The following is a 24,670-nucleotide window of genomic DNA, read 5'->3' on the forward strand; positions in this document are numbered from 1 at the left end:
CACCTGCATGCACATACACATTGTGAGATGATGAATGCTTGAAAGGAACAATGGTGATTGACACACATCTGTGTTTTTTTTTCCTTAAAAAGGGAAGCCACATTGAATGTCTTTATTGTAATGCCAAGTATTTTATGGGGAAAGGCTATAACCTTAAGAACTTACAGAACAATCTGGTCCCACCCTATCTACTCTGACAAACACAGATCTCCATTTTTAAAGTAATTTAGTTGGTCATTATTGTGTGCCTTTTGTCCATTAAACTAATTACCAGTCATGTCTGTGGGATTCTGTTTTAATCACAATAGATTATGTGACGAAAGTCTCATTACTTTTTAACATGAGTACATATTCTCTCTGGGGATGACCCATAGACTAATGACAAGGACATAGTTTCTGGATGAAACATCATCTGCTATCTTTCATAATGAATACTGCTTCACAGAGTCAAGAGTCAACTTAACCTCACAGAGAGGCCTTTTAATCAAGGAGATTGATGTCGACTGCTCGTCTCTCAGTGGAGATCTAGGCCTTTGAGGCCATGCGAGGAAGGAGGAGCATTCTGACTTGTAGCCTATCTCACGTACGGCTTCTGTTCTGTAGACTGGATGGATTAATCTTACTCAACTCTCATTCGTTCTCATTCAGACAACCTTGCGTGTGGAGTTGGTGTGTGTGGAGTGTGCAGTGCCTCGGGCATTCATAAAAACAGTCTTATAGTCTCTCCTGAACTCGCTTATTCTCTGTGTAGTTTGGTGAGGATTGCAACAGATGAAAGATAGGTCCATATTCCCATACTGGGTCCATATCCCCATATTGGGTAGACCTGTATGGCTACTGATGTTTTCATTTCAAACACCTATTCACATGCCAAACCTAGACTGAAGATTCCTCAAATTCCTCATCGAATTCTCTTCGTGCCTGTCAGGTGAGCACCAGGCCAGACCAGTTTGTCTCTCAAGGTGCAAATTACCATCAATTACCGGGATTAGCTGCATTTTGGAACATTAGGACATTCCTTGGACGACAGGAGAACAAAGGCTGGGTGACAACCGGACAAAATAATAGCCTCTATTTTAGTGTCTGTTCTTGACTCACAGTAACCTGTGAAGTGAGTCCAGCAGACTCTAGCTAGTTTCGTTGTGATGTTCAGCTCAAGGCTGTTGAAACACACATGTAACACACGTAATAATACATTTACCATAGGCTACATAGTTACCTCACTCAGACAAGGCTTAAGATGAAGCCTATGAGAGGACTGCCCTCCTCTCAGTGATGAGACATACTGTAGAACATGCGAGTGTTGGATGGATGTGAGGGGTGGCATCCCGCCACAGAGACTCCCTCTGACTAAGCATGCCGGACTGCTTTTGGCTGACCGTCATGGTGCCTGAGCTGCTAGCTAGCTAACCCATGGAGAGAGATGGAGATACAGTACAGTATAGAATACGCCTCCACTTTAAGATCTCATTGTGTCCGTGATACAGGGGGAGATATACAGTGCAGTATTCAGACGCTTTCCCCTTTTCGATACGTTACAGCCTTATTCTGAAATTGATCAAATTAAATGTTTTGCTCATCAAATCTACACACAATACCCCATAAAAACAAAGCAAAAATGGGTTTTTAGACATTTTTGCACATTTATTAAATATAAAACAGAGATACCATATTTACACAAGTATACCTTTTGCTGTAAGACTACAAATGGAGCTCCGGTGCATCCTGTTTCCATTGATCATCCTTTGAAATGTTTCTACAACTTGACTGGAGTCCATCTGTGGTAAATTAAATTGATTGGACATGATTTAATGCATGTCAGAGCAAAAACCAAGCCATGTGTTGGAAGGAATTGTCCGTACAGCTTGAAGACACGATTGTGTCGAGGCACAAATCTGGGGAAGGGTACGCAAACATTTCTGCAGCATTGAAGATCCCCAAGAACACAGTGGCCTCCATCATTCTTAAATTAAAGAAGTTTGGAACCACCAAGACTCGTCCTAGAGCTGGCCGCGCAGCCAAACTGAGCAATCGGGGGAGAAGGGCCTTGGTCTGGGAGGTGACCAAGAACCCGATGGTTACTCTGACAGAGCTCCAGAGTTCATCTGTGGAGATGGGAGAACCTTCCAAAAGGACAACCATCTCTGCATCACTCCACCAAATAGGCCTTTATGGTAGAGTGTCCAGACGGAAGCCACTCTTCAGTAAAAGGCACATGACAGCCCGCTTGGAGTTAGCCAAAAGGCACGTAAAGGACTCACAGACCATAGGAAACAAGACTCTCTGGTCTGATGAAACCAAGATTGAACTCCTTGGCCTGAATGCCAAGTGTCACTTGTGGTGGCAGCATCATGCTGTGGGGATGTTTTTCAGTGGCAGGGACTGGGAGACTATTCAGGATCAATGGAAAGATAAACGGAGTAAAGTACAGAGAGATCCTTGATGAAAACCTGCTCCAGAGAGCTCAGGTCCTCAGACTGGGGCGAAGGTTCACCTTCCAACAGGACAATGACCCTAAGCACACAGCCAAGACAACACAGTAGAGACTTGGGACAAGTCTCTGAATGTCCTTGAGTGGCCCAGCCTGAGCCTGGACTGAACATCTCTGAAGAGGCCTGAAAATAGCTGTGTAGCGTCGCTCCACATCCAACCTGACGGAGCTTGAGAGGATCTGCAGAGAAGAATGGGAGAAACTCCCCAAATACAGGTGTGCAATACTTTTAGCGTCATACCGAAGAAGACTCGAGGCTGTAATCGCTGCCAAAGGTGCTTCAACTAAGTAAACGGTCTGAATACTTATGTAAATATAATATTTATGTGTTATTTTTTATAAATATAAATAAACTGTTTTTGCTTTGTCATTATGGGGTATTCAGTGTATATGGATGAGGAAAAAAACTATTTAATTCATTATATTTTCTGAATACACTGTATTACAGTACTTCTACAGAGCACACAATATGTCTGGATATCACTTACATAGAGGTGGTGAAAACAGGGGAGGACAGAGAATGTGGTCCCTCATGTGTCACTGACAAACACTACTCATTCAAGGGTACATAGACATTTAATTGAGTTCTACTGAGTGGGCAAATGGAGGGATTTTCAATATAAAGCACATGATGTATGTCCCAAAGCAAGTTACTCCTCACTAGCAGGCAATGGGCATAGTTCAGTTAAAGAACAATATCTACTGTAATATAGAGAGTGAAGATAGATATACAGTACCAGTCAAAAGTTTGACACACCTACTCATTCAAGAGTTTTTCTTTATATTGACTATTTTCTACATTGTAGAATGATAGTGAAGACATCAACACTATTAAATAACACATATGGAATCATGTAAGTAACCAAAAAGGTGTTAAACAAATCAACATTTATTTTATATTTTAGATTCTTCAAAGTACCCACCCTTTGCCTTGACAACAGCTTTGCACACTTTCACTTATCCAGCTTTACCTTGAATGCTTTTCCAAAAGTATTGAAGGAGTTTCCACATACACTGTATGCTGAGCACTTGTTGGCTGCTTTTCCTTCACTCTGCGGTCCAACTCATCCCAAACCATCGGGTTGAGCTTGGGTGATTGTGGAGGTCAGGTTATCTGACCTCCACAATCACTCTCATCACTCTCATTCTTGGTCAAATAGCCCTTAGACAGGCTGGAGGTTTGTTTTGGGTCATTGTCTTGTGGAAAAACAAATGATAGTCCCACTAAGCGCAAATCAGATGGGATGGCGTATCACTGCAGAAGGCTGTGGTAGCCACACTGGTTAAGTGTGCCTTAAATTCTAAATAAATCACAGACAGTGTCACCAGCAAAGCACCCCGCACACCATCACACCTCCTCCTCCATGTTTCACCGTGGGAACCACACATGCAGAGATCATCCGTTCACGTACTCTGCGTCTCACAAAGAAATGGTGGTTTGAACCAAAAATCTCAAATTTGGACTCATCAGACCAAAGGACAGATTTCAACCGGTCTAATGTCCATTGTTCGTGTTTCTTGGCCCAAGCAAGTCTCTTCTTCGTATTGGTGTCCTTTAGTAGTGGTTTCTTTGCAGCAATTCAACCATGAAGGCCTGATTCACGCAGTGTTCTCTGAACAATTGATGTTGAGATGTGTCTGTTACTTAAACTCTGTGAAGCATTTATTTGGGATGCAATCTGATGGGCAGTTAACTCTAATGAACTCGTCTGCAGCAGAGATAACTCTGGGTCTTCCTTTCCTGTGGCAGTCCTCATGAGAGACAGTTTCTTCTTAGCGCTTTATGGTTTTTGCGTCTGCACTTGAAGAAAAAAAGTTCTTGAAATATTCTGTACTGACTGACCTTAATGTCTTAAAGACTGTCATTTCTCTTTGCTTATTTGAGCTGTTCTTGCCATAATATGGACTTTGTCTTTTACCAAATAGGGCTATCTTCTGTATACTATTCCTACCTTGTCACAACACAACTGATTGACTCAAACGCATTAAGAAGGAAATAAATTCCACAAATTAACTTTAACCAAGGCACATCTGTTAATTGTTAATTGAAATACATTACAGGTACCTCATGAAGCTGGTTGAGAGAATGCCAAGTGTGAAAGCTGTCATCAAGGCAAAGGGAAGAATCTCAAATGTAAAACATATTTTGATTTGTTTAACACCTTTTTGGTTACTACATGATTCCATATGTGTTATTTCATAGTTTTGATGTCTTCACTATTTTTCTACTATGTAGAAAATAGTGAAAATAAAGAAAAACCCTGAAATTAGCAGGTGTGTCCAAATGTTTGACTGGTACTGTATACTGTACACACCTCCACAGAGCAGAGCTCCTAGTCTTTAGAAAAGCTCCTGTCCTCTGACTCATCAACACATGGCACCCCCGGACATCACTTAGAATGTACAGAGATATTCCCCCCTCCCTAGGGACAATAGGAACACCCGGATGGGCATCCTGCATATAGTGCCAGTTCTTTGATAAGGGGAAAAAAAGAATCCCCTCTGCTTCGCTAGGCAATGAGTCAACCAATGATTCAAATACGCTTTTCTATCTATTCCTATGAATAAAACATGTTGTATGGGGTATGTCTGTGTGTGATTGATATTCACTCAGTCTGTATGGATGATACGTTTCCCTATGAAACAGCTTCCTACCCAACAGACCAGAGAACAGAGCACCTGCAAGGGACTGCTTTGTGTGCATCCCCAATGGCACCATATTTCCTATACAGTGCACTACTTCTGATTGGGGCCCATAGGGCTCTGGTCAAAAGTAGTGCACTACAGTATATAGGAAATAGGGTGCCATTGGGAGCGCACCCGATAGTGCACTATATAAGGACTAGGATGCCAGTTGGGGCGCAGTCATGAATACGGCTTTGGGATGAGGGATACCAAACGCGCAGCTGAGTGTGTTTGATCTTTTTCCGTAAATCTTTATTGACAGCAACTCGTTCGCATACACCCGTGTATGTATTTTAATTGAGATAACAATGTTTTTTTATTATTTGTTATTATTCCCAAGTACTGTCCCTGTCTTGTGGCCCATGTGTTAGGGGGTGAAATGGTTGGAGGGGTTGGTGTAAAGCTGTTGAAAGGACGTAGAACATATTGGGATCTTACCCCCTGCTAACACACACACACACACACACCAACGCGCAGATGGACAGACAGACAGACACACAAATAGACAAACACGCAGACACACAGACAGACACGCAGACAGACACACACACAGCTCGTCTGCTCTCTCTGTCCTTTCTGTCACTGCCAAGGTTATCTGGCCAGTGAAAGGGCTGCATGAGGTTCGGAGAGCCAACTAGCTATGATTCATTCTGATACATATGGAAATCCGATTTCTGGTTTTCAACCCTCACTGTGATTTTCTTCGGCCAGTCCAGTGTTATATAATTAAGTTGACATTTGTGCAGAGGAATTGGCCTGATATAGTTTTGGTTGTTTGTTATTATATTTTTTATCTAATGGAATAATACATTTATTTCAGATACTTGATCTAATGACATCTCGATAGACTGTTCGGTGAGTAAGCTGCTGAGATGTCTGTCAGTTGCACTTAAGATGTTGTTCATTTTCCGTTCTTCCATCAAACATATTTTATGTTTTATGTTTTATTTAGTACCTAGCACTAGGAGTGTCAATCGAAAACTCTCGTTATGTCTCATAACTCCAGAATGTGATTTGTTTGATATGACATGCTTAGATGATCTGGATAGAGTGCAAAGTCAGTCTGTTTACAGAGAGAAACACAGTTGTACGTTTTCCCTCACTCAATCTCACTAGAATTAATAGCACTGAAGAAGCACAGTGGCTAAACAAACAAACAAACAAACAAACAAACAAACGCTGTGCTACTGTTCTGTATCATGCTGTGACTTTCTGAGAGGAACTGTGTCTACCTGAAGACATTAAACTCTGATGACCACACAATGTTGGCGAAACACTTCGGCTCAAAATAAAAACCTTGAGATGTTATTGCAGTTGTCTTGTCAAGGTTTCGACAGGTTAAGACCTCAAAGTCATCACGTGGACTCACCTTCTCGCTAATATGGGACTGTAAGTCTATCTCATGGCAGACATTTTGTCACACACACCTTAAGACAATCGAAATAAAACAATATTCTCCCAATAGGCCCATTGACAGCCACACCTACAAGAAGTTACAGGTTTAAACGCAGGGTGAGATCACAGAAACAGACACCAAATAGCAATGTAATGTGGAGGAAGGAAACTCAACCCAACAACATGCCTGACACTAAAGTATCAGCTGTAGAAACAGAGAATATGTAAGGCAACTGTGTAAACTGTGAATGTCAGTCCAGCTACACTCTAAAAAAGGTGCTATCTAGAACCTTAAAGGGTTCTTCAGCTGTCCCCATTCGAGAACCCTTTGAAGAACCCTTTTTTGGTTGCAGATAGAACCCTTTTTTTCTAAGAGTGTCGGCCACCAAAAGAAAGATAATACCACCACCTCTCTCATGCAGGAGCATTTGTTCCTAATGCTTTGACATTTCATCAACCTAAGAAGAGACACTTAAGAGTTTCTTAAGAACAGAGAAAGACCAAAGACATTATGAAAAAAGCCAGAAGCATGAATCAGTGCTAACTGAAGCTCTCAAACTTTGTGACATATGACGTGACAATGCAGTGTTTTCAGTTATCTCTGGGCAAGCTTAAGCTCTCACTATGTCACACTAAAAAACAGCCCATAGATTGTGAATGGATTCGAGTTTCTGGTTGGTATTGGGTCTGTGGGAAATACATACAGTATATCGAGGAGCGGAAAGAAAGAATAACCCACAAAGCAAACAGATTAGCAGAGCAAAGAACTCGTGATCAGGAGGAAGTTTAGCGCTGTGTTAAGCTTGTGAATGGAGGAAGGAAGAAGAATACATAGAAGCATCCAGTGTCTTTTGTATAGTACCATTCATTCAACATACATGTAAGAAAGAGGCAGAATCCAACTGCTATCTAAGCCTCACCTGGCTCTCCCTTCAGAAACCAATGGGCTCCCCATTCAGACTGATTCTATGCATTTAATCGACTTCTCCACTACTTCAAAAGTATTCAGAGTTTCCACTGAGAATCTTTAAAGTAGTATCTCTCGTCTTGACAGACTTTCTAGCCAGGTAGGTAGCGCGAGACTTTTGCTACGTCTGAAATGGCACCTCATTCCATCCATAGTGCACTGCTTTTAACCAGCCTTTGATTATGTCTCGTGAGATGACTCAAACAGAGACAAACCTTTTCCTAGTGAGGTCTCAATGGATGTGCTGCTGCCACAATGGTGCCAGAATCCCAATCAGATCATATCGCGGAAGGAAGAGGATGGAAGACACAGTGGCTTGTATAACACTGTGGAAACTGGAACGGCTCCAGAGTGTCAATCTGAAAGACCATCCGGGTATAATCAATTATCTATTGTTCTCTCCAGGTAAGAGAGTGGTGAGCTCAACATCTGGAAATGGCTGTATGAATCATGGTGCATTGTGGCTTTGGGTGGAGGGTGGTGGCCCCTAATACCAGAATTAGTCTACATTATTCCAATGTTGAGTGCTAATTGCCATGATGGGGAAGCCAACATACACAACAGCTTGGCAGAGGGAGAGAGGGATTTCCTGGATTTTTTTGTGTAGCACACATAGACGACCACATGAGAGGATATCTGTGTGTCTGTCTTTGTGTGTACATTTTTTTGTGTGGGATAACAAATACACTAAAACTAAAACAATATGCTTACCAAGACAATACAATGATAATTCTGTTATTTTGCACTTTTGGAAAGGGGGATTTTCTCTGCCTCTCAGAAAGCCAATTTTACTGATTGCTACGAGACTCTCCCATTGGCTCACAAAGACAAAAGGTGAGAGCCCAGGGGAAAACATCTAAAATTAGCTCATAGAGGGAAGTAGCAAAATGGGTCATGTAGGTTTTTACCAAACATCTGTGTTTGTGAGTGTGTAATTATAAAACATACAAAGAGAGAGAGTGAGAAGAGGAGGAGCAGGGTAAGAGGATTAGCAATGGTAAATGAAGGCTTTTCCCCCTCAGGACCAGAGTAAAGACACAAAGCAGACTGAGACAACACACCAGGGTCATGTTCAGAAGGCACGAAACAGAAGAAAAGTCTGAAAACGGTGTGAAACGGGGAGGTATTGTCTTAACTTGGACATTTTGTTTTCAAAACATTTTGTTACAGTTTTCCCGAATGAACATGACCCGGGCCTATACTAGGGATCTAATAGAGTTTGGGTGAGAGGTCTACTCCACAGTCACATTCAATAATGTTTCCGTATCTAGCATTACTCATCTCATATGTATAAACTGCACTCCACACTATTCTACGGTATCTTAGTCACTTTTAAATTGTGTTTACATATTACATCACCCACTTCATTTGTATATACTGTATTGTAGTCTATTCTGCACCACTGACTGTTAAACAGCCATCTCCAGCACATCAGAGGCTGCTGCCTATAGACACAGATTAGGAATCACTGGCCACTTTAAGGAAATGAAACACGAGCCACTTTAATAATGTCTCCGTATCTTGCATTACTCATCTCATATGTATAAACTGTACTCTATTCTATTCTACGGTATCTTAGTCACTTTAATTGTGGGCAAATATTGCATCACCCATATCATATGTATATACTGTATTCTATACTATGCCACTGTATCTTAGTCCAATGCCGCTCTGACATATATGTATATACAGTCTTAATCCATTCCTTACATAGATTTAGGTGTATTTTGTGTATATGTTGTGAAACTGTTAGATATTGCTTGTTAGATATTGCTGCACTGTCGGAGCTAGAAGCACAAGCATTTCACTACACCAGCAATAACATCTGCTAAACACGTGTTATGTGACCAACACATTTGATTTAATTTCATTTTGATGTTTGACCCTGCTCCACACCCCTCTTCTTTCTCTTTCTATTGTTAAGGACCATTTATTTCTGTTTTCTGTCACAACAGAATAGGTCCATCGCCAGTCATCATTCATCACAACACTGAACCTAAAGGTGCTCAGGGATGTTCTATGTCCTGTGGCTCGACACAATGGGAAATTACAAGTTATTCTGTTGTGACCGAAAACAGAGTCTTTGGTCCTTAAAGTATCCGTAGCAATAAACGAAGAGGGTGATGTGGTTACCCTCCTCTGGCTAGTTGAGCTCATGATGCTCTAGTCAAATAGCCTCAGGGATATTTGAAATACAAAGCAATACACAGGCTGAGAGAGAATAATACTACGGCTAGAAGAGAATACATATTCACAAGACTTGGGATAAGATATCCTGATAGCTAGGCAAAAGGCTGATTGTGATATCTTATCCCTGTTCACCATACAGTAGTTCTGAAAAATAATGTATGGTAGTCTGTTGAGTTGATGTGGGCTAGTAGGTGTACTGTAATACTGTAAGTCAATGACATCTGACAGCTACTGAGGAGTTACTTAGAGTGTACAAAACATTAAGAACACCTGCTCTTTCTATGACCAGGTGAATCCAGGTGAAAGCTATGATCCCTTATTGATGACACTTGTTAAAATCCATTTCAATCAGTGTAGATGGTACAATTGAGGCATGGATTGTGTACAGCATGTGCACCATTTAGAGGGTGAATGGGCAAGAGAGCAAATGTAAGTGCCTTTGAACGGGTTATGGTAGTAGGCGCCAGGCACACCGGTTTGTGTCAAGAACTGCAACGCTGCCTTGTTTTTTTTTACACTCAACAGTTTCCTGTGTGTATCAAGAATGATTCACCACCCAAAGGACATCCAGCCAATATGACAACTGTGGGAAGCATTCGAGTCAACATGGTACAGCATCCCTGTGGGCTGCTTTCGGCACCTTGTAGAGTCCATGCCCTAACTCAATATTAGGAAGGTGTTCCAAATGTTTGGTATACTCAGTATATAGTCTCTCCTCTCCTCTCCTCTCCTCTCCTCTCCTCTCCTCTCCTCTCCTCTCCTCTCCTCTCCTCTCCTCTCCTAACCACAGTGACCTGTGCACTCTCTCTAACCCCCTGTATTGTGACAGTGGTGACAGAAGTGCACCTGTGTCACTACAAACAGTAGTGTGTCGTGTTGTTGTCTGTCTCTCAGGTGTAGAGTTGTGGTAGCCTACTGTAGGTGTGCCAGCCAGGTTAACACACTTAGACATGCTGTGGTTGTTGTTGTCGTCCCCTTTTCTCCTTTAATGATGAATGTTCCTGACTGGCTGCGTGAGGAGGGTGTGACACTGTGGTGACATAGCAGAGCTATGATCTGGAAACTGGTCTGTATAGGCCACCTCACCTTACTGCATTGTACCTCATACATTCCTTCATTCTCCCTCAATCTTTAATTCTTACTCCCTCCCTCCCCAGTATTCCCCTTCCAAACCGATACTAAACTACACACTCATACTTTCGGGTGAAGCTCCAAACATCCCCTACATTCCTCACATTTTTATGTTCACCGTCCAAAACATTCCAGAAATCAAACAGCTCAGACTCCTTCCTTCTTCAGAAGTGTTGGGTTACTCTTACACTCCGCGGCCTGAGAGCAAGAGAGCTGCCCATGTAGGATTGTAGCCTGTTTAGGTGCAGAGGAATGCAGCGGTTGAGGATCTATATGAAAGGCAGTGGAATGGAGAATGTGTGGAGCTGCCAAGTTCGGGGTTGAAACCCCATGGTTTTTGGTGGACCAATCTGGAGTGCTGGGGAGTACTGATGGGAGTTAGCGCTCTCCTTGTGTGCATCCCAAATGACAACCTAATCCCTATGTAGTGCACTAGTTTTGACCCGAGCCCTATGGGACCTGGTCAAAAGCAGTGCACTATATAGAGAATAGGGTGTCATTCGGGACATATTCCTTGTCACCAGGAGTGGCTTTTCTGCCTGTTAGCCTTGAGTTCCCCTCTCTGGCCTTTCACCAGCCTCTAGATTGAAGATGAGGGACCGGGGCTCTAAAAAGCCATGCTGAAATCTGAGGCCTGGGCAGGGTGCTCTCCAGATGGGCAGGATTAGCGACTGCTGCTGCCTGCCGGCTCTGGGATGGAGTATGGAGGGTGTGTAGTACGAACCATAGACATACTGGATGCATATACATATGGTTCCAATGGGACTTGCGCAGTGTTTAAAACACCAGGGATTGATTGCCAAATGGGCAGTACTTGATGTACTGTAAGTGTGAACTAAGTCACTTCAGATAAAAGTGTCTGCTAAATCACCATGCATATTATATAAAAATTACACATGACTATACAGCACTTTCAGTACATTTGCATGCACAAAAACACTTACTAGAAATAGTCACACACACAAATATCCTCATTCTCCGTGGGCTCAGAATGAAATGTAAGCTACAGCGTAGTAAGCTATCCTGTCATTTTCTTCTTGGGACACTTTCCCTTAGTTAGTGGTTTGTCTGTCCCTGCTGTGGGATCTGACCGGCGACATATTTGTGTAGGGCGAGGAGTTTTTCTTTCCTGCCATTTTCCTGCCATAACTACAGGAGCAGGGGACTTAATGACAGGACATGGCTGAAATGACAGAGAACAAATAAAATGTGTCCTCGTTTGAGGGTGTTTGTGTGTTTGTGTGTGCTGCCAGCCATTGATGTGTTGGACACTGGAACAAAATAACTGTGGCACACATACAAACACAGTCACACACACACACATACATATACAAACACACACACACACGTAGCCCAAGTAAATAACCATCTCTTTTCATGGTGAATGAAAGTCGAGGCAAATGCATACACCCCTCTATATCTCTGACCTTGACAATCTGAACACGTATGCAGCCTATGAACATAGAGCATAGGCTGTTTGACCGGGGGGCTTGGAGTATTTTTTTCTGTGTTCTAAATAGCACACTACTCCCTACATAGGGGAATGCAGCAGTTGAAGTTCTATATAAAAGGCTGTGCATTACTTTTGACCCTGGTCAAAAGTAGTGCACTAAATAGGGAAAAGGGTGCCATTTAGGATGCAAAATATATCTGTGTTCCTTATTGATCTGTTGATGTCAGTCAGAGCAGAAGAATAAACCCATCCGGCCCGGCCGTGTATGTGTGTGTGTGTGTGTGTGTGTGTGTGTGCGTGCGTGCGTGCGTGCATACCCAGGTCTCGAGTCAGGCAGGCAGGCTGCAGGGGTATTGGTCTAGTTCAAACTCAAGGCTGAAGGACTGGGGAGGGAAAATATCACAACGTCTGTCAATTACCATAAACAGAAGCTCCATCACTCCTCCGATGACGGAAGAGAAGAAGTAATCAGGGATGAAATAGAAATAGTCTGGTCCTATTTCCAGCCCCGCTGCCTCGGAATAACACTTCCCAGTGATAGGCATACTCTGTAGATTGGCATGGAAGCATATGGCAGGAGAGGGACGAGAGGGGGCACACAGCAGACTTATACAGCAAATAGTTGTGTTTTATTAGAAAATACCAACTTTTCAAATACGTGAGGCAGGCGAATATAGTTTATATAGAGTTAACTCAAACTATTTTGAGTTAACTCGCAACTATTTTATTTGATATTCAAATACAGGTCTCTGAAAGCCAATAATATTTGAAGGTATTTGAACATATGCAAGTTATTTGAAAATATATATATTTGACGGCTGACAAATATTTGATGAAGAACCAAACATTACAACAGTTAGTTGAATTAGTCTAAATATATGATCATTAGCACATGGTTTGGAAGGCTCTGAGATATGAATCTTAATATAGCCTATAGCCTAGAATGAAATACACGAGGGACATGGAACCGGCTCAACATTAGAGTAGACCACTTTTGCAGCTTCAAAATGACTTAACACATATATTTGCATAATAAGGCTATACAGTAACAAGTTCTCATAGGAATTTGGAAATGGCTTTATAATTGTATAATAATGGAGTTGTTACATAAGTGGAATAAGTACGTCACTATTCCTCGTGTACAGTAGTTACAAAACTCTCAGCTCATTGCTATGTAATTGGTACAATGCAATTTAGTATTATGGAACAACATAATAATAAAATGTTGCCCCAAAAGTAATTACAGTTTTATTACAGACACAAGAACAATTTAATTTGAAGTGTTACTGAAAATGCAAACAGTAACAAAATATGGCTATTAAAAGGGATTCTCCGGTAATTTTATATACTTTTTAGCCAGCAGTTCTAAAAGTAGCGTTCACGAGCCAAAAGTGGTCCCCAAAAATTGCGTACTACGTCACATATGTGCAGACATGTTCACCACGTCATTGCTCTCTCTTTCTCAATCTGCTGTGGGTGCATCATGTGCATCTTGCCAGCTGACACTTATACAGCAAGGAGTTGAAGCTCAATGGTTGAACTCTAATTGCTACGAGGCTGGCCCACGTTGGGGAAAATGTAGGGAAAATGGCACTGCACAGCTTCCAGAAAAACAGTTATTTTCAAACTAGGGGTTGTGTGGCTAAATGAGGTAAGGCAGTAATTCTGCTCATTGATTAGGCATGTATGAACTTCACATTGACACATCCAGCCCAAAGCGGGAGATTTAACATTCTTTGTTGTTGTTGTGATATCCAATCGGTAGTTACTGTCTTGTCCCATCACAGCAACTGCCGTACCGACTCAGGAAAGGCGAAGGTCGAGAGCCATGTGTCCCCCGAAATACAACCCTGCCAAGCCGCACTGCTTCTTGACACACTGCTCGCTTAACTTGGAAGCCAGCCACACCAGTGTGTCAGAGGAAACACAGTACAACTGGCAACCAAAGTCAACTTGCATTGGCCGTGCACGCCACAAGGAGTCGCTAGAGCACGATGGGACAAGGACATCCTGGCCGGCCGGCCCGGCCAAACCCTCCCCTAACCCGGATGACACTGGGCCAATTATATGCTGCCTCATGGGTCTCCCGGTCGCGGCCGGCTGCGACACAGCCTGGGTTCGAACCCAGTTCTGTAGTGACGCTTTAGACATCTGCACCACTCTACAGTCGCCAAAGTTATGGAGAATGTCTTTAAGTGTCGAAAGGAAACTATATCCAAAGACTGCCTTCTTGAATAAACTACAGCCAAGGTAGGTGGAAAATCAAGTTAGATTGTATTAGGATTAAACTATCCCTTTTAAATATCTTATAGTGTGTGTTTTAAACAACAACATTTTCTCTCAAATGGACAAAGAGGTTAAACGTTTTTTCAGGTATCATAAAAAGGTATTGCAGCTTTTAAGTTTTTCAGTAGCATGTTGAAAGAGCCGTACAGTAGTTGAGCATCACAACTTCTTTATAGTTATCTGTATAAAATATAAATGTTTCATTGATTTGACTTGATTATGGGGCAATGAACGTTCGGGAGTATAGACAGAAATGTATTGTGAAGATCAAATATGACTGTTAGATGGATTGGAATAGTGTAGAAGATTGTGTGTGCTCTATTCATTTTCTTTACATTTTGAAGTTCCGGATATAGCCCTCCATTAGTTGGAATCAGCCAATCCAATAGTTTCTTAAAAGTAGTAATTTCCTTAAAAGTAGTTACTTCTGAGATCTGTATTCAAACCCACACACACACGCACGCACACACACACACACACGCAAACACAAATTAGGGCTGTGGGTGGGGGGAAAACTGATAGGGCCTTTACCACAGGTCAGATCTAGAGGATTTCCGCCCAGTGGCTCCTCATCTCGTCTCATCGTGCCCTTGTTTAAATTGGCTCTGATCTCCTGATTGGATTGGCAGCCACTCCGTGAGAGAGAGTTTTGGCTCGGGGACAGGAAATGAAGGGGGAGGGAGGGGGACGAGAGCGTAGGAGGGGTGCCAATCATCTTTTGGCAGCTCCCCTCCTCGGAGACGTGGCCTGGTAACAGAGCCGCAGAGGGATGGACGAGAGAAAGAGAGAGAGAGTGAGCCCTATAGCTAAGGGTTAGTCAGAGCTGACCCCAATATACAAACACGCTCACGCACACACACACTAGACCACCACAACCATGGTGTGTCAGTCCACTAAGAGTTAATTAGCCTCAGCATTACCCCCTACAGTAGTAAAGATGAATCACGATGAGTCGGAAATTAAAGGGGAGAAAGACCATGTCAGTATGTAGGGTTGCACAATATACCAAAACTAGAACATGAAAAACATGTTTTGTGTTACTTTCAGTACTTCTGTCTACTGATTGAGATTGGATGAAGTTTATAGATCAGCGCAGCCGATATCCCTTTATAGCACGTGTGCTCAGTTCATGCATCTTGCCTACTCTTCCACATTACTAAATAGCCTTCCATGAGGAACCACTGAAATCACTGGGAGTCCGGGCTGCATCACCATTCATGTTGCACAGAAGTTAACACACTTGATTAATGCAACACAGCATGTAGACATTTTGAAACTGTGTGTAAATGACACCATGGGTCTTAAAGAGACAGCGCACACTTTAATAAAATTTGAGATCGCTTCTTCTATGAAAATGTTGTTGATCAGTACAATAAAATAGAAGGTAAACAGATTGTTTTTCATCTGTAGCCCCATGAAATCTGCCAAAACAAGCTCAATTCAGCTGTATTGTGAATAGGCCTAGGCTACATCTTGATTGAACCAGTTTATCAATAGAGATTTACCATTCAAATAAATGATTACCATTATGTTGTTATGTAATTAGATTGTAAAATAAAAAAAAGGCTAATTGATTGTATGATTGTATAATTGATTTGTTAATGCATACATTAAAAAAACATGTCAATGTAATTCATGATAATGAACTCAAAATATGTTTCTGGACAAAGTGCCAATCTGTGATTTATTTTTGTTGCCTTGGTATGATTTTGGTATCACTTTGGTATCAAGTATCGTGATGGTATTGAGCATAGTGTTACTAAATCTGGTATCGAAGTCAAAATTCCGTTATCGTGACAACACTATAACTTGCAAACACTGACAAACAAAGACACTGAACCTCCACATAGCTGCTATGAAGTACAGTGAGTGTACAAAACATTAAAAACATGACAGACTGACCGGTGAATCCAGGTGAAAGCTATGTTCCCTTATTAAGAGGCTGAATGGGCAAGACAAAAGATTTAAGTGCCTTTGAACGGAGTATGGTAGTACGTGCCCGGCACACCGGCTTGTGTCAAGACTTGCAATGCTGCTAGGTTTGTCACGCTCAACCGTTTCTCATGTGTATTAAGAATTGTCGACCACCCAAAGGACATCCAGCCAACTTGACACAACTATGGCAAGCATTGGAGTCAACATGGGCCAGCATCACTGTGGAGCTCTTTCAACACCTTGTCGAGTCAATGCCCTGACGAATTGAGGCTGTTCTGAGGGCAAAAGGGGTGGGGTGCAACTCAATATTAGGAAGGTGTTCTTAATGTTTTGTATACTCAGTGTAGATATATGGTGTTTTTACCGAGCTATTCCTTAGCCGTCTCAGTCTGGGCCAGAGCCATTGAACTCCAGATAAATGCTTTTGTTTTCATCTGGGAATCTGTGCTGGGTGATTAAATCTCACAGCTCGCAGCCATGCAGGCTGCACAGAGGGAGTGTTACGCAGGTGTCACCATTTATTTTACTTTCTTTACCCTTTCCTCTCTTTGTCTTTCGACCCTCTCCTCCCTTTGTCTTTCTTGTCTTTCTCTCTCCATCTCTGTGTCGGTCTTTCCCTCCTTCCCTCCCTCCCTCCTTCCCACTCTCTGTCTTTCTCCCCCTCCATCGGAATCTTGACTCTCTGAATCCCTCTCTGCTGTTGCCACAGACTCCTTTTCTGTGAGGTGTCCATCAGAGTGACAGCAGAGCAGCAACAGCTGCCAACCAGAGCTGAGAGGACAGCATGTCTTTTCATGCATAATCACTTGCAGACAGACCACGGCAGGGAGAGAAGGATGGACACCATCCCCCAAAAAACGTGAAATGTGCAGCTTAAAATGTAAAATATTTTGTTTCACATGTGAGGTGAAAACATGTTATTTTCCTCACATGAGAAAAGGTGTGGAACTCAAAATGTAATAAATGAGAAAATATGTTTTCACGTGAAAACATATTTTCTCATTTATTACATTTTGAGTTCCACACCTTTTCTCATGTGAGGAAAATAACATGTTTTCACCTCACATGTGAATTGAAGTTTCACATGTGGAATTGCACATTCAAAATCACATTGGCAGTTTCATATGTAAGAAAATTCCACATGTGCAAATATCACTTTCCCATGTGGAAGTTCACATGTGTGGGTGAAATAGTGTTATTTTCCTCACATGTGAAAAGGTGGTGTTAACATGTTGCAGTAGCAAATTCTGTAATGCCATTCTGTAAAAAGGTTTATTAGCCTACCTGAGTATAATAGTGCGTTAAAAATAGTTATTTCCTATTTCTGAGTCCTCCGAGTGGATTAACAAAATCAAAAAGTGTCAATATTTTCTTTCTATAAAAAGAATCTTCAATTACTGCTCAATTTGAGCAAATTAATCCAGTGATTAACCCGATAAAAATGTTAAGCGTTTGCCCTCCGTATTTTGAATTGAACAGTCAATATTCTTAGATTGAGTGAAAATAATAATAAATATGCATTGGAAAAGAAACCCAGTCTGGTCTTTGGTCTGATGGTCAAGACAATGGCTTCTCCCATGGCAGACCTGGGTTCTAATCCCACCAGTTACAAAGCACATGTGAAGTTTAGAATATCACATGTGATATGTTGGGAAACCCTGTGAAAAACATGCATTAAAATTCATGTGAAACTTCACGTGTTCTAAAGCCATGTCTGACTCATGTAAATAAGTGATTTGTTCACATACCGGATGTGTCCGAAAAACATATATTTTTTCCCCTGTATGTTTTAGTAAGGGACAGAGAGGGAGAGGAAAATGAGATGGGAAAGAGGGAGTGAGAAAGAGGACTGCAGAGTTAAGAGGGAGCGAACGAGAGAGGGGATAGAGGGAGAGAGACTAAAGACAGAGAGTGGAGAAAGAAGGGATATAGGTAGAGAAGAAAGACAGATAGGGAAAGAGAGCGAAAGTGGGGGGGGGGGGGGGGGAGCAAACGAGGGAACGAAAGAGTGGAACGAAGGTATAGAGAGAGACACCGGAAAACGAGAGCAGCTGTGAGGCAGCCAACAGACAGCACAGCTGATCAAGCAATGATAGCTTTACTCCACACTGATATAGGAGTTACCAGAGTCCTATAACCATCTCCATTGTAGAGTAACTCAAGCCTGTGACAAACACTGTCCATAAAAAGTTGGCCACACTTGCGACAGCCCCTGTTGCTAAGGGGTTTCAGGGTCAGAGCCACAACTCTAAGCCTCAGATCCTAAACCTTTATCCTCTCTTATCCACAGGAAAATCACAGGCATTAAATGTAAGTCCAGAAACAGGATATTGAGAAAATCTCTTGACTGAGAGAGAGAGAAAGACAGAGAGAGAGAGACACAGAGAGAGAGAGAGACAGAGAGAGGCAGAAAGGTGAGAAGACTGTATGTGGGTTAGGATCGGACGAGAGATTTAAAAAAAAAAACTGAGCTGTATGTATGATGTGAGTATGTTAGTTAGTGGGGCTCAGAGAGCTGAGGGACTTCACAGCTCCAATGAATGGAAGGACTTCCCAGTTCCACCTGTGGCCCCATTCCTCAGTAAGTGTCTGGCCAGGCTGACACTCTGGTAAGGCTGGCTGGGCCTGGCTGTGTGTGTGTGTGTGTGTGTGGGTGTCGTGTTGCAAACTGAGACAGGACTGGGGTGGGCAGCCAGGCAGGGGACAGACGGAGGGAGCAGGGCACAGACACAGTCAACCTGACAGAGGTTGTGTCCCAAATGGCACCCTATTCCCTTTATAGTGCACTACTTTTGACCAGGGCCCATAAGGTTCAGGCCAAAAGTAGTGCGCTTTCTAGGGAAAAGAGTGCCAATTTGGGACGCAAGAAAAACAGTCTGTCTGCAACCTGGCAGTGATGAGTGGAGGACAGCCTGCAAAACCAGGCCGGACACTGGTCGGCTCCACCACACATTCATCCACCCAAGATGTATCCTAACTGAACATAAAACCTGCCCACATAAAATATCAGTAATAATTAGTGGTTGCAGTCTGGGGAAACTGCACAGACACTAACCAGCTCCTTATTCACCCACCCAACATCTCACCACTTTTAAAACCCTGCCAATATACTAGACTATCCATAATGGATAATAACAATACTTCCCACTAGGTCCAATTGTCTGAGGAGAAATCCACACAAAGCACACATTCCTCTGTCTGCAGGCTCACCAACCAACAGAGCCTCCAGGCTCCTTCCAAACCTGTAGAAGGTGTAACATCATCCATGACCATAGGTCGTTCTCCCGCTCGCAGCACTCTGTCTTCATTTTGGCCAATAGCTAGGAGACCTAATAGAGGCCTGTCATATCCAAATGGGAGCTTCCCTGTGATCTGACCGGTCTTCTCCTCTCATCAGGAATGACAGCTCGTGTTAGATCTGCTCTGTTCTTTCTGTGAGCAGCACATTCCTGGGGGTGCGCTGATCTGATGGACAGGCGTGAGCACCTGGGGCAAGAACACATGCCTTACTACCATACATCACCTGAGTGAAATCAACAGGATACCTGATCATCTTACACAGGGCCTCCACACTCTCTTTGTGCCTCACCCCTCAGGGAGTTACGTCACACACACACACCTATTAAGGTGTGAACACACACGTACGCACACGCACACACACCTACCAACACACACACCTCTAAATGTTTTGCTTTGTGTAATAACATTTTAACTTTGGTGTTGCCCCATAACTTGAGAAAGGTTACACCTTTCCACATGTTGAGGTGTGTGTGAACTTTAAAACACTATTACAGACATAACCGCATGCAAAATGCAAATACTGTCGGGAACTTCGGGCACGTTAAAGCAGCAGCTCTAGTGGCCAGTGAGGCCACTCTCTTCTCCAGAGTGGGCACAAAGCAATCGAGGAAAACCAGCCACAGTTCCAATATTCCACACTTTGTCAGCCCAGAGATAACCCAAAGCCCCTCATCCACAGCCAAAGAAAAAGGCTAAGCAAAACGGAACCTGAACTCAAACAGAGCTCTCATAAATAGACCAGTCAGTAACACTAGTGTCGGTTTGAGAAGTGACCGCAGCAGTACGTGGTCACTGCTCTCTGAGGTGTGAATATAGTGAAGGTTAGCTGGGATCAGAGAGAGGCTGAATCAACTCTTCGCACATCGCCCACTTACCACTACTTGCCCACCAATGACCCACGTGGGCAGTTTGGACTACCAGGTGTGGGTGGAAGTTGCCAAGGAGCTTACATAGTGGGCATATATATATATATATATATATATATATATAGAGAGAGCGAGAGAGAGCGAGAGAGAGAGAGAGAGAGAGAGAGAGAGAGAGAGAGAGAGAGAGAGAGAGAGAGAGAGAGAGAGAGAGAGAGAGAGAGAGAGAGAGAGAGAGAGATAAAGATGTAGGGGGTGAGGGGGTAGAGGATATAACAGCACACATGGACACCTACATACAACACCCTGTGATCACCCGCCAACCCCCTAGCGCAGTTGTTCTCAAACCTCTCCTCAGGACCCCCAGTCATTCCATGCATTTGATCTATTCCAGAGCTCGCACACCTGATTCAACTTGTCAACTAATCATCAAGCCCTTGACTAGGCAGGGGTCCCTGAGGGGAGATTTGAGAACCACTGCCCTAGCCAGCCGTTCACACGTAGGTTCCCAGTCTGGTCGTGGCTGCTCTCAGCGGTCAGAGTTTTGGCCGGCTGCATTCCTCAGGCCAGCGAGAGACTGGGGTCAGCTGGAGATCAGGGGACATGCCACACCCTGAGTCTGGCCCAAGACAGGACAGGCACACACTGCACACACTGCACACACACACACACACACACACACACACACACACACACACACACACACACACACACACACACACACACACACACACACACACACACACACACACACACACACACACACACACACACACACACACTGCTTTTAGCCCCAGCTACAGACAGCAGACAGAGGCAGAGGGCAGCTGTGGGTAACATTCCACTTACTGACTGTGTGTGGGAGTGAGAGTATGCTTGCATTAGTTGTGCTGTTTGCATTATGTGCTGTGTGTTCTGCATGTGTATGGGTTTTGTTAATTCAGCAACGCCAAAACTGCAACAACAAGTATAACTGGGATTGAATTTCCTGTTTGCTATGTGAAGTCGTTTGATAGATGGGTGAAACGCTATCAACCATGCACACCTCATCAAACACGACTTCAGTTCACAGTTATCTTTGAAGAATCAGTTTTTCACCCGTCACCTGAGAAATAATGGACACTGTGGGTGCCACTGTGAGATTTTTTAACTCAAATCCATGACATTCAGCTTTAGGAGATACAGAATGTGCTAGGTCACAATAGCCTTCGCGTTGAAAGGTCAACTCAAACTCCAGAAAATGCCAGCCCTTCTGATGCCAAACTAATAGCATGCACCTTTCCCTCACAAAAGTTGGATTGAGTAAGGTCTATAAGAGCAGGAAACCCCGCCCAGAGCCCCCAGACTCAGCCTCCAACCCGCTGCCGCTCAACACTGTTTTCATTTTCACTGGGCTGCCTACTGGGGGAACTCATGGAGCTCAGAAATAACCCATTCATACTGTCTTAACCATCTACAACCTACATCATTGGAACAGATCCACTGCGACTAGGTTATTGACCATGCAAAATGTTGCTGGAAATGTCAGACCCTTAAAGGCTAAAATTATTTTTTTGAATTCATAAAGCTTGCATTCACTACATTGCAATATTCGGTTCATGTTTATTACTACACGTGCATTATAACTTTTTTTATACTTTCTACCTGTCTACTCAAGGAGGGCCTTTTGGCTGGCTGTCAATGAGCAAGGCGGAAGGGGCATAAGCCACCATCCCAAAACGAGCCACTGTGTCTGTTGTTGACCCGGTCAGTCTTCCGGTTTAGTTGCAGTCAATTGCACAGGCTGCAGGGAGGAGGAGGAGGGATGATGAGGTATAGGGGGGAGGAAAGGGAGGACATGCTGGAGGCAGTAGGGGACTTTTATCCTTTTGTTGTCCCAATCTAAGACGCCTAAGAGCAGCTTAGCGTGGACAGGTAATGGGCCTGCCCTTCTTGTCGTGAGAGGAGGAGGTTTGAGTGGATGTTTGAGCTGGCTAATCGTCATTACATATGTGTCATTAAGGGATCAGGAGAGACTTACCTGTTTGCAACAAGCCCACTCCACTGTCCGATACATTGAAGTGTCTCTGGATGTCGAGCAAAACCCCTGCACAACAGAGTGAGAAGAAAGAGAGAGGGGAGGACAGCGATTAGTATTGTGTGGCAATGGTTGCGGTACAATAACCATACACATTATCATGAATATTTCATTGTTTTAATAACAGTTGAATGAATTAGGTTTGTGGCCTTGCGGTGGTTCTCTTTTATAGCTGCAGCAAGAATACTGTATTAAGGAGAGTAATACAGTATTAAGTGCTCTCTTGGCTGGCACACAGACAGCACTAAACACTAAGATGGTGTTGTCTGCAGGGGGTTAGTGAAGGTGCCCAGGTGCCCTTTTAACACACACACACACACACACACACACACACACACACACACACACACACACACACACACACACACACACACACACACACACACACACACAGACACACAGACACACAGACACACAGACAGACAGACAGACAGACAGACAGTAGGTTTTTTCCTTCTCTGTAACCGGAGGACACACCGGTATGGCGGAAAGGAAATTCCAGAGAGAGGATCACGAACAGAACAGAGCTCTTAGTCTATAGTGAGAACTTAATGAGGTGCAAGGCACTCTGTAGGGATCGAAAGACTGAGCTCAAGATATGTGAACAGCTGAATCTTGTCGTCATGACATTACTAAGACACTGCTTGTATCTCTGTAACCAATGGTGAGATTGAGATATTCACCTGTAAATCAGAGAAATAAAGATGGACGTTGTACGACAGCAATATGACAGCTAGCACATTTGTTGATTGTATAGTCAACTACTACCAGTGTCAGCTACTACCAGTGCCCGTTCAATAACAGAGATCTTTCTAAAAATAATTATCCTCGCCTGATTTCCTTATCTCAATCGTTCATATCCTCCTGAGCCTCTCCCTACACATAACATACTACAGTGCTGTGTTTGGGCTCAGTGTGTGAGACTGACTGACAGGCTGGTCTGAGCAGAACAGAACTCATGAATATAGAGTAGCAGTAACAGCAGCATCCCCAACAGCAGCAGCCACTGGCCCGGTATTATAGCATGATGCATATCTTTTTGCAAAAGAGATGCTTATTAAACAAAAGGTTTTTAACTAGGAAAGTCAGTTAAGAACAAATTCTTATTTACAACGACAGCCCACCCCGGCCAAACCGGGATGACGCTGGGACAATTGTGCGCCGCCCTATGGGACTCCAATCACGGCTGGGTGTGATAAGCCTGGAATCAAACCGGGGACTGTAGTGACACCTCTTGCTTAGACCGATGCGCCACTCGGGAGCCCTATAAACTGATACCAGGTTGTATTTAATTATGCACTGCAGACCTCATCTGAACTCAAAGTCAGAGGGACTCTCTCATAAATAGAATGAGATTCTACTAATATGTTCTCTACCCAAACTGTCTACACTACAGTAACACTCAAACTATATTTAAAATGCTGTGTGTTTTGACAATATTAATTTACTGGAGAGGGAGGAAGACTAAAGAGAAGTGACAAGCACATTCTTAAAGTATATTACTTGATTAATTTGATTGAGTGGCCAAGGTTTAGGTTTCTATCCTCGGGCATTGTCATCACTCCATTCATTTGTCAACAGATATAGAATAGGGCAGATTTCAAAGGCAGCGAGGAGCGAGGTCTGGGCAGGTGCAGCTGGGGCTCTGAGCAGAGCAGGGACATAAGTGACATTCCTGTCACATGAGACAAGCCACCTGCTCCGATTCTCACACTTCAGGCTGCATTCCGGCACCACTGCAACACCAACAAGCCGCAGCACTGAGGCTGGATTCTCTCTAGGTTGGAACGACACACACATAAGGACTTCCATATCAATGTAGCATGGTAAAACTACTGCTCGGTTGGTGCAAGGTAAAACTGGGAGTGGATATAATTAGGCCCATTTCCTTTCAACA

At 43.3% G+C, this 24,670-nt stretch overlaps 1 protein-coding gene across 6 annotated transcripts in view; it reads right to left on the reverse strand.

Moving 5' to 3' along the window:
• Nucleotides 1-24,670, reverse strand: part of spns2 (spinster homolog 2 (Drosophila)) — a 141,164-nt gene that overhangs the window by 74,573 nt on the left and 41,921 nt on the right. For all 6 annotated transcript variants that reach the window (XM_036933358.1, XM_036933360.1, XM_036933357.1 and 3 more), the window contains one exon: nucleotides 22,717-22,782. In XM_036933358.1, coding sequence (XP_036789253.1) covers nucleotides 22,717-22,782 — 66 coding nt within the window. The remainder of the gene's footprint in view (nucleotides 1-22,716; nucleotides 22,783-24,670) is intronic.

Source organism: Oncorhynchus mykiss, chromosome 10 (genome assembly GCF_013265735.2).
Source record: "Oncorhynchus mykiss isolate Arlee chromosome 10, USDA_OmykA_1.1, whole genome shotgun sequence".
Classification (NCBI taxonomy): Eukaryota; Metazoa; Chordata; class Actinopteri; order Salmoniformes; family Salmonidae; genus Oncorhynchus; species Oncorhynchus mykiss.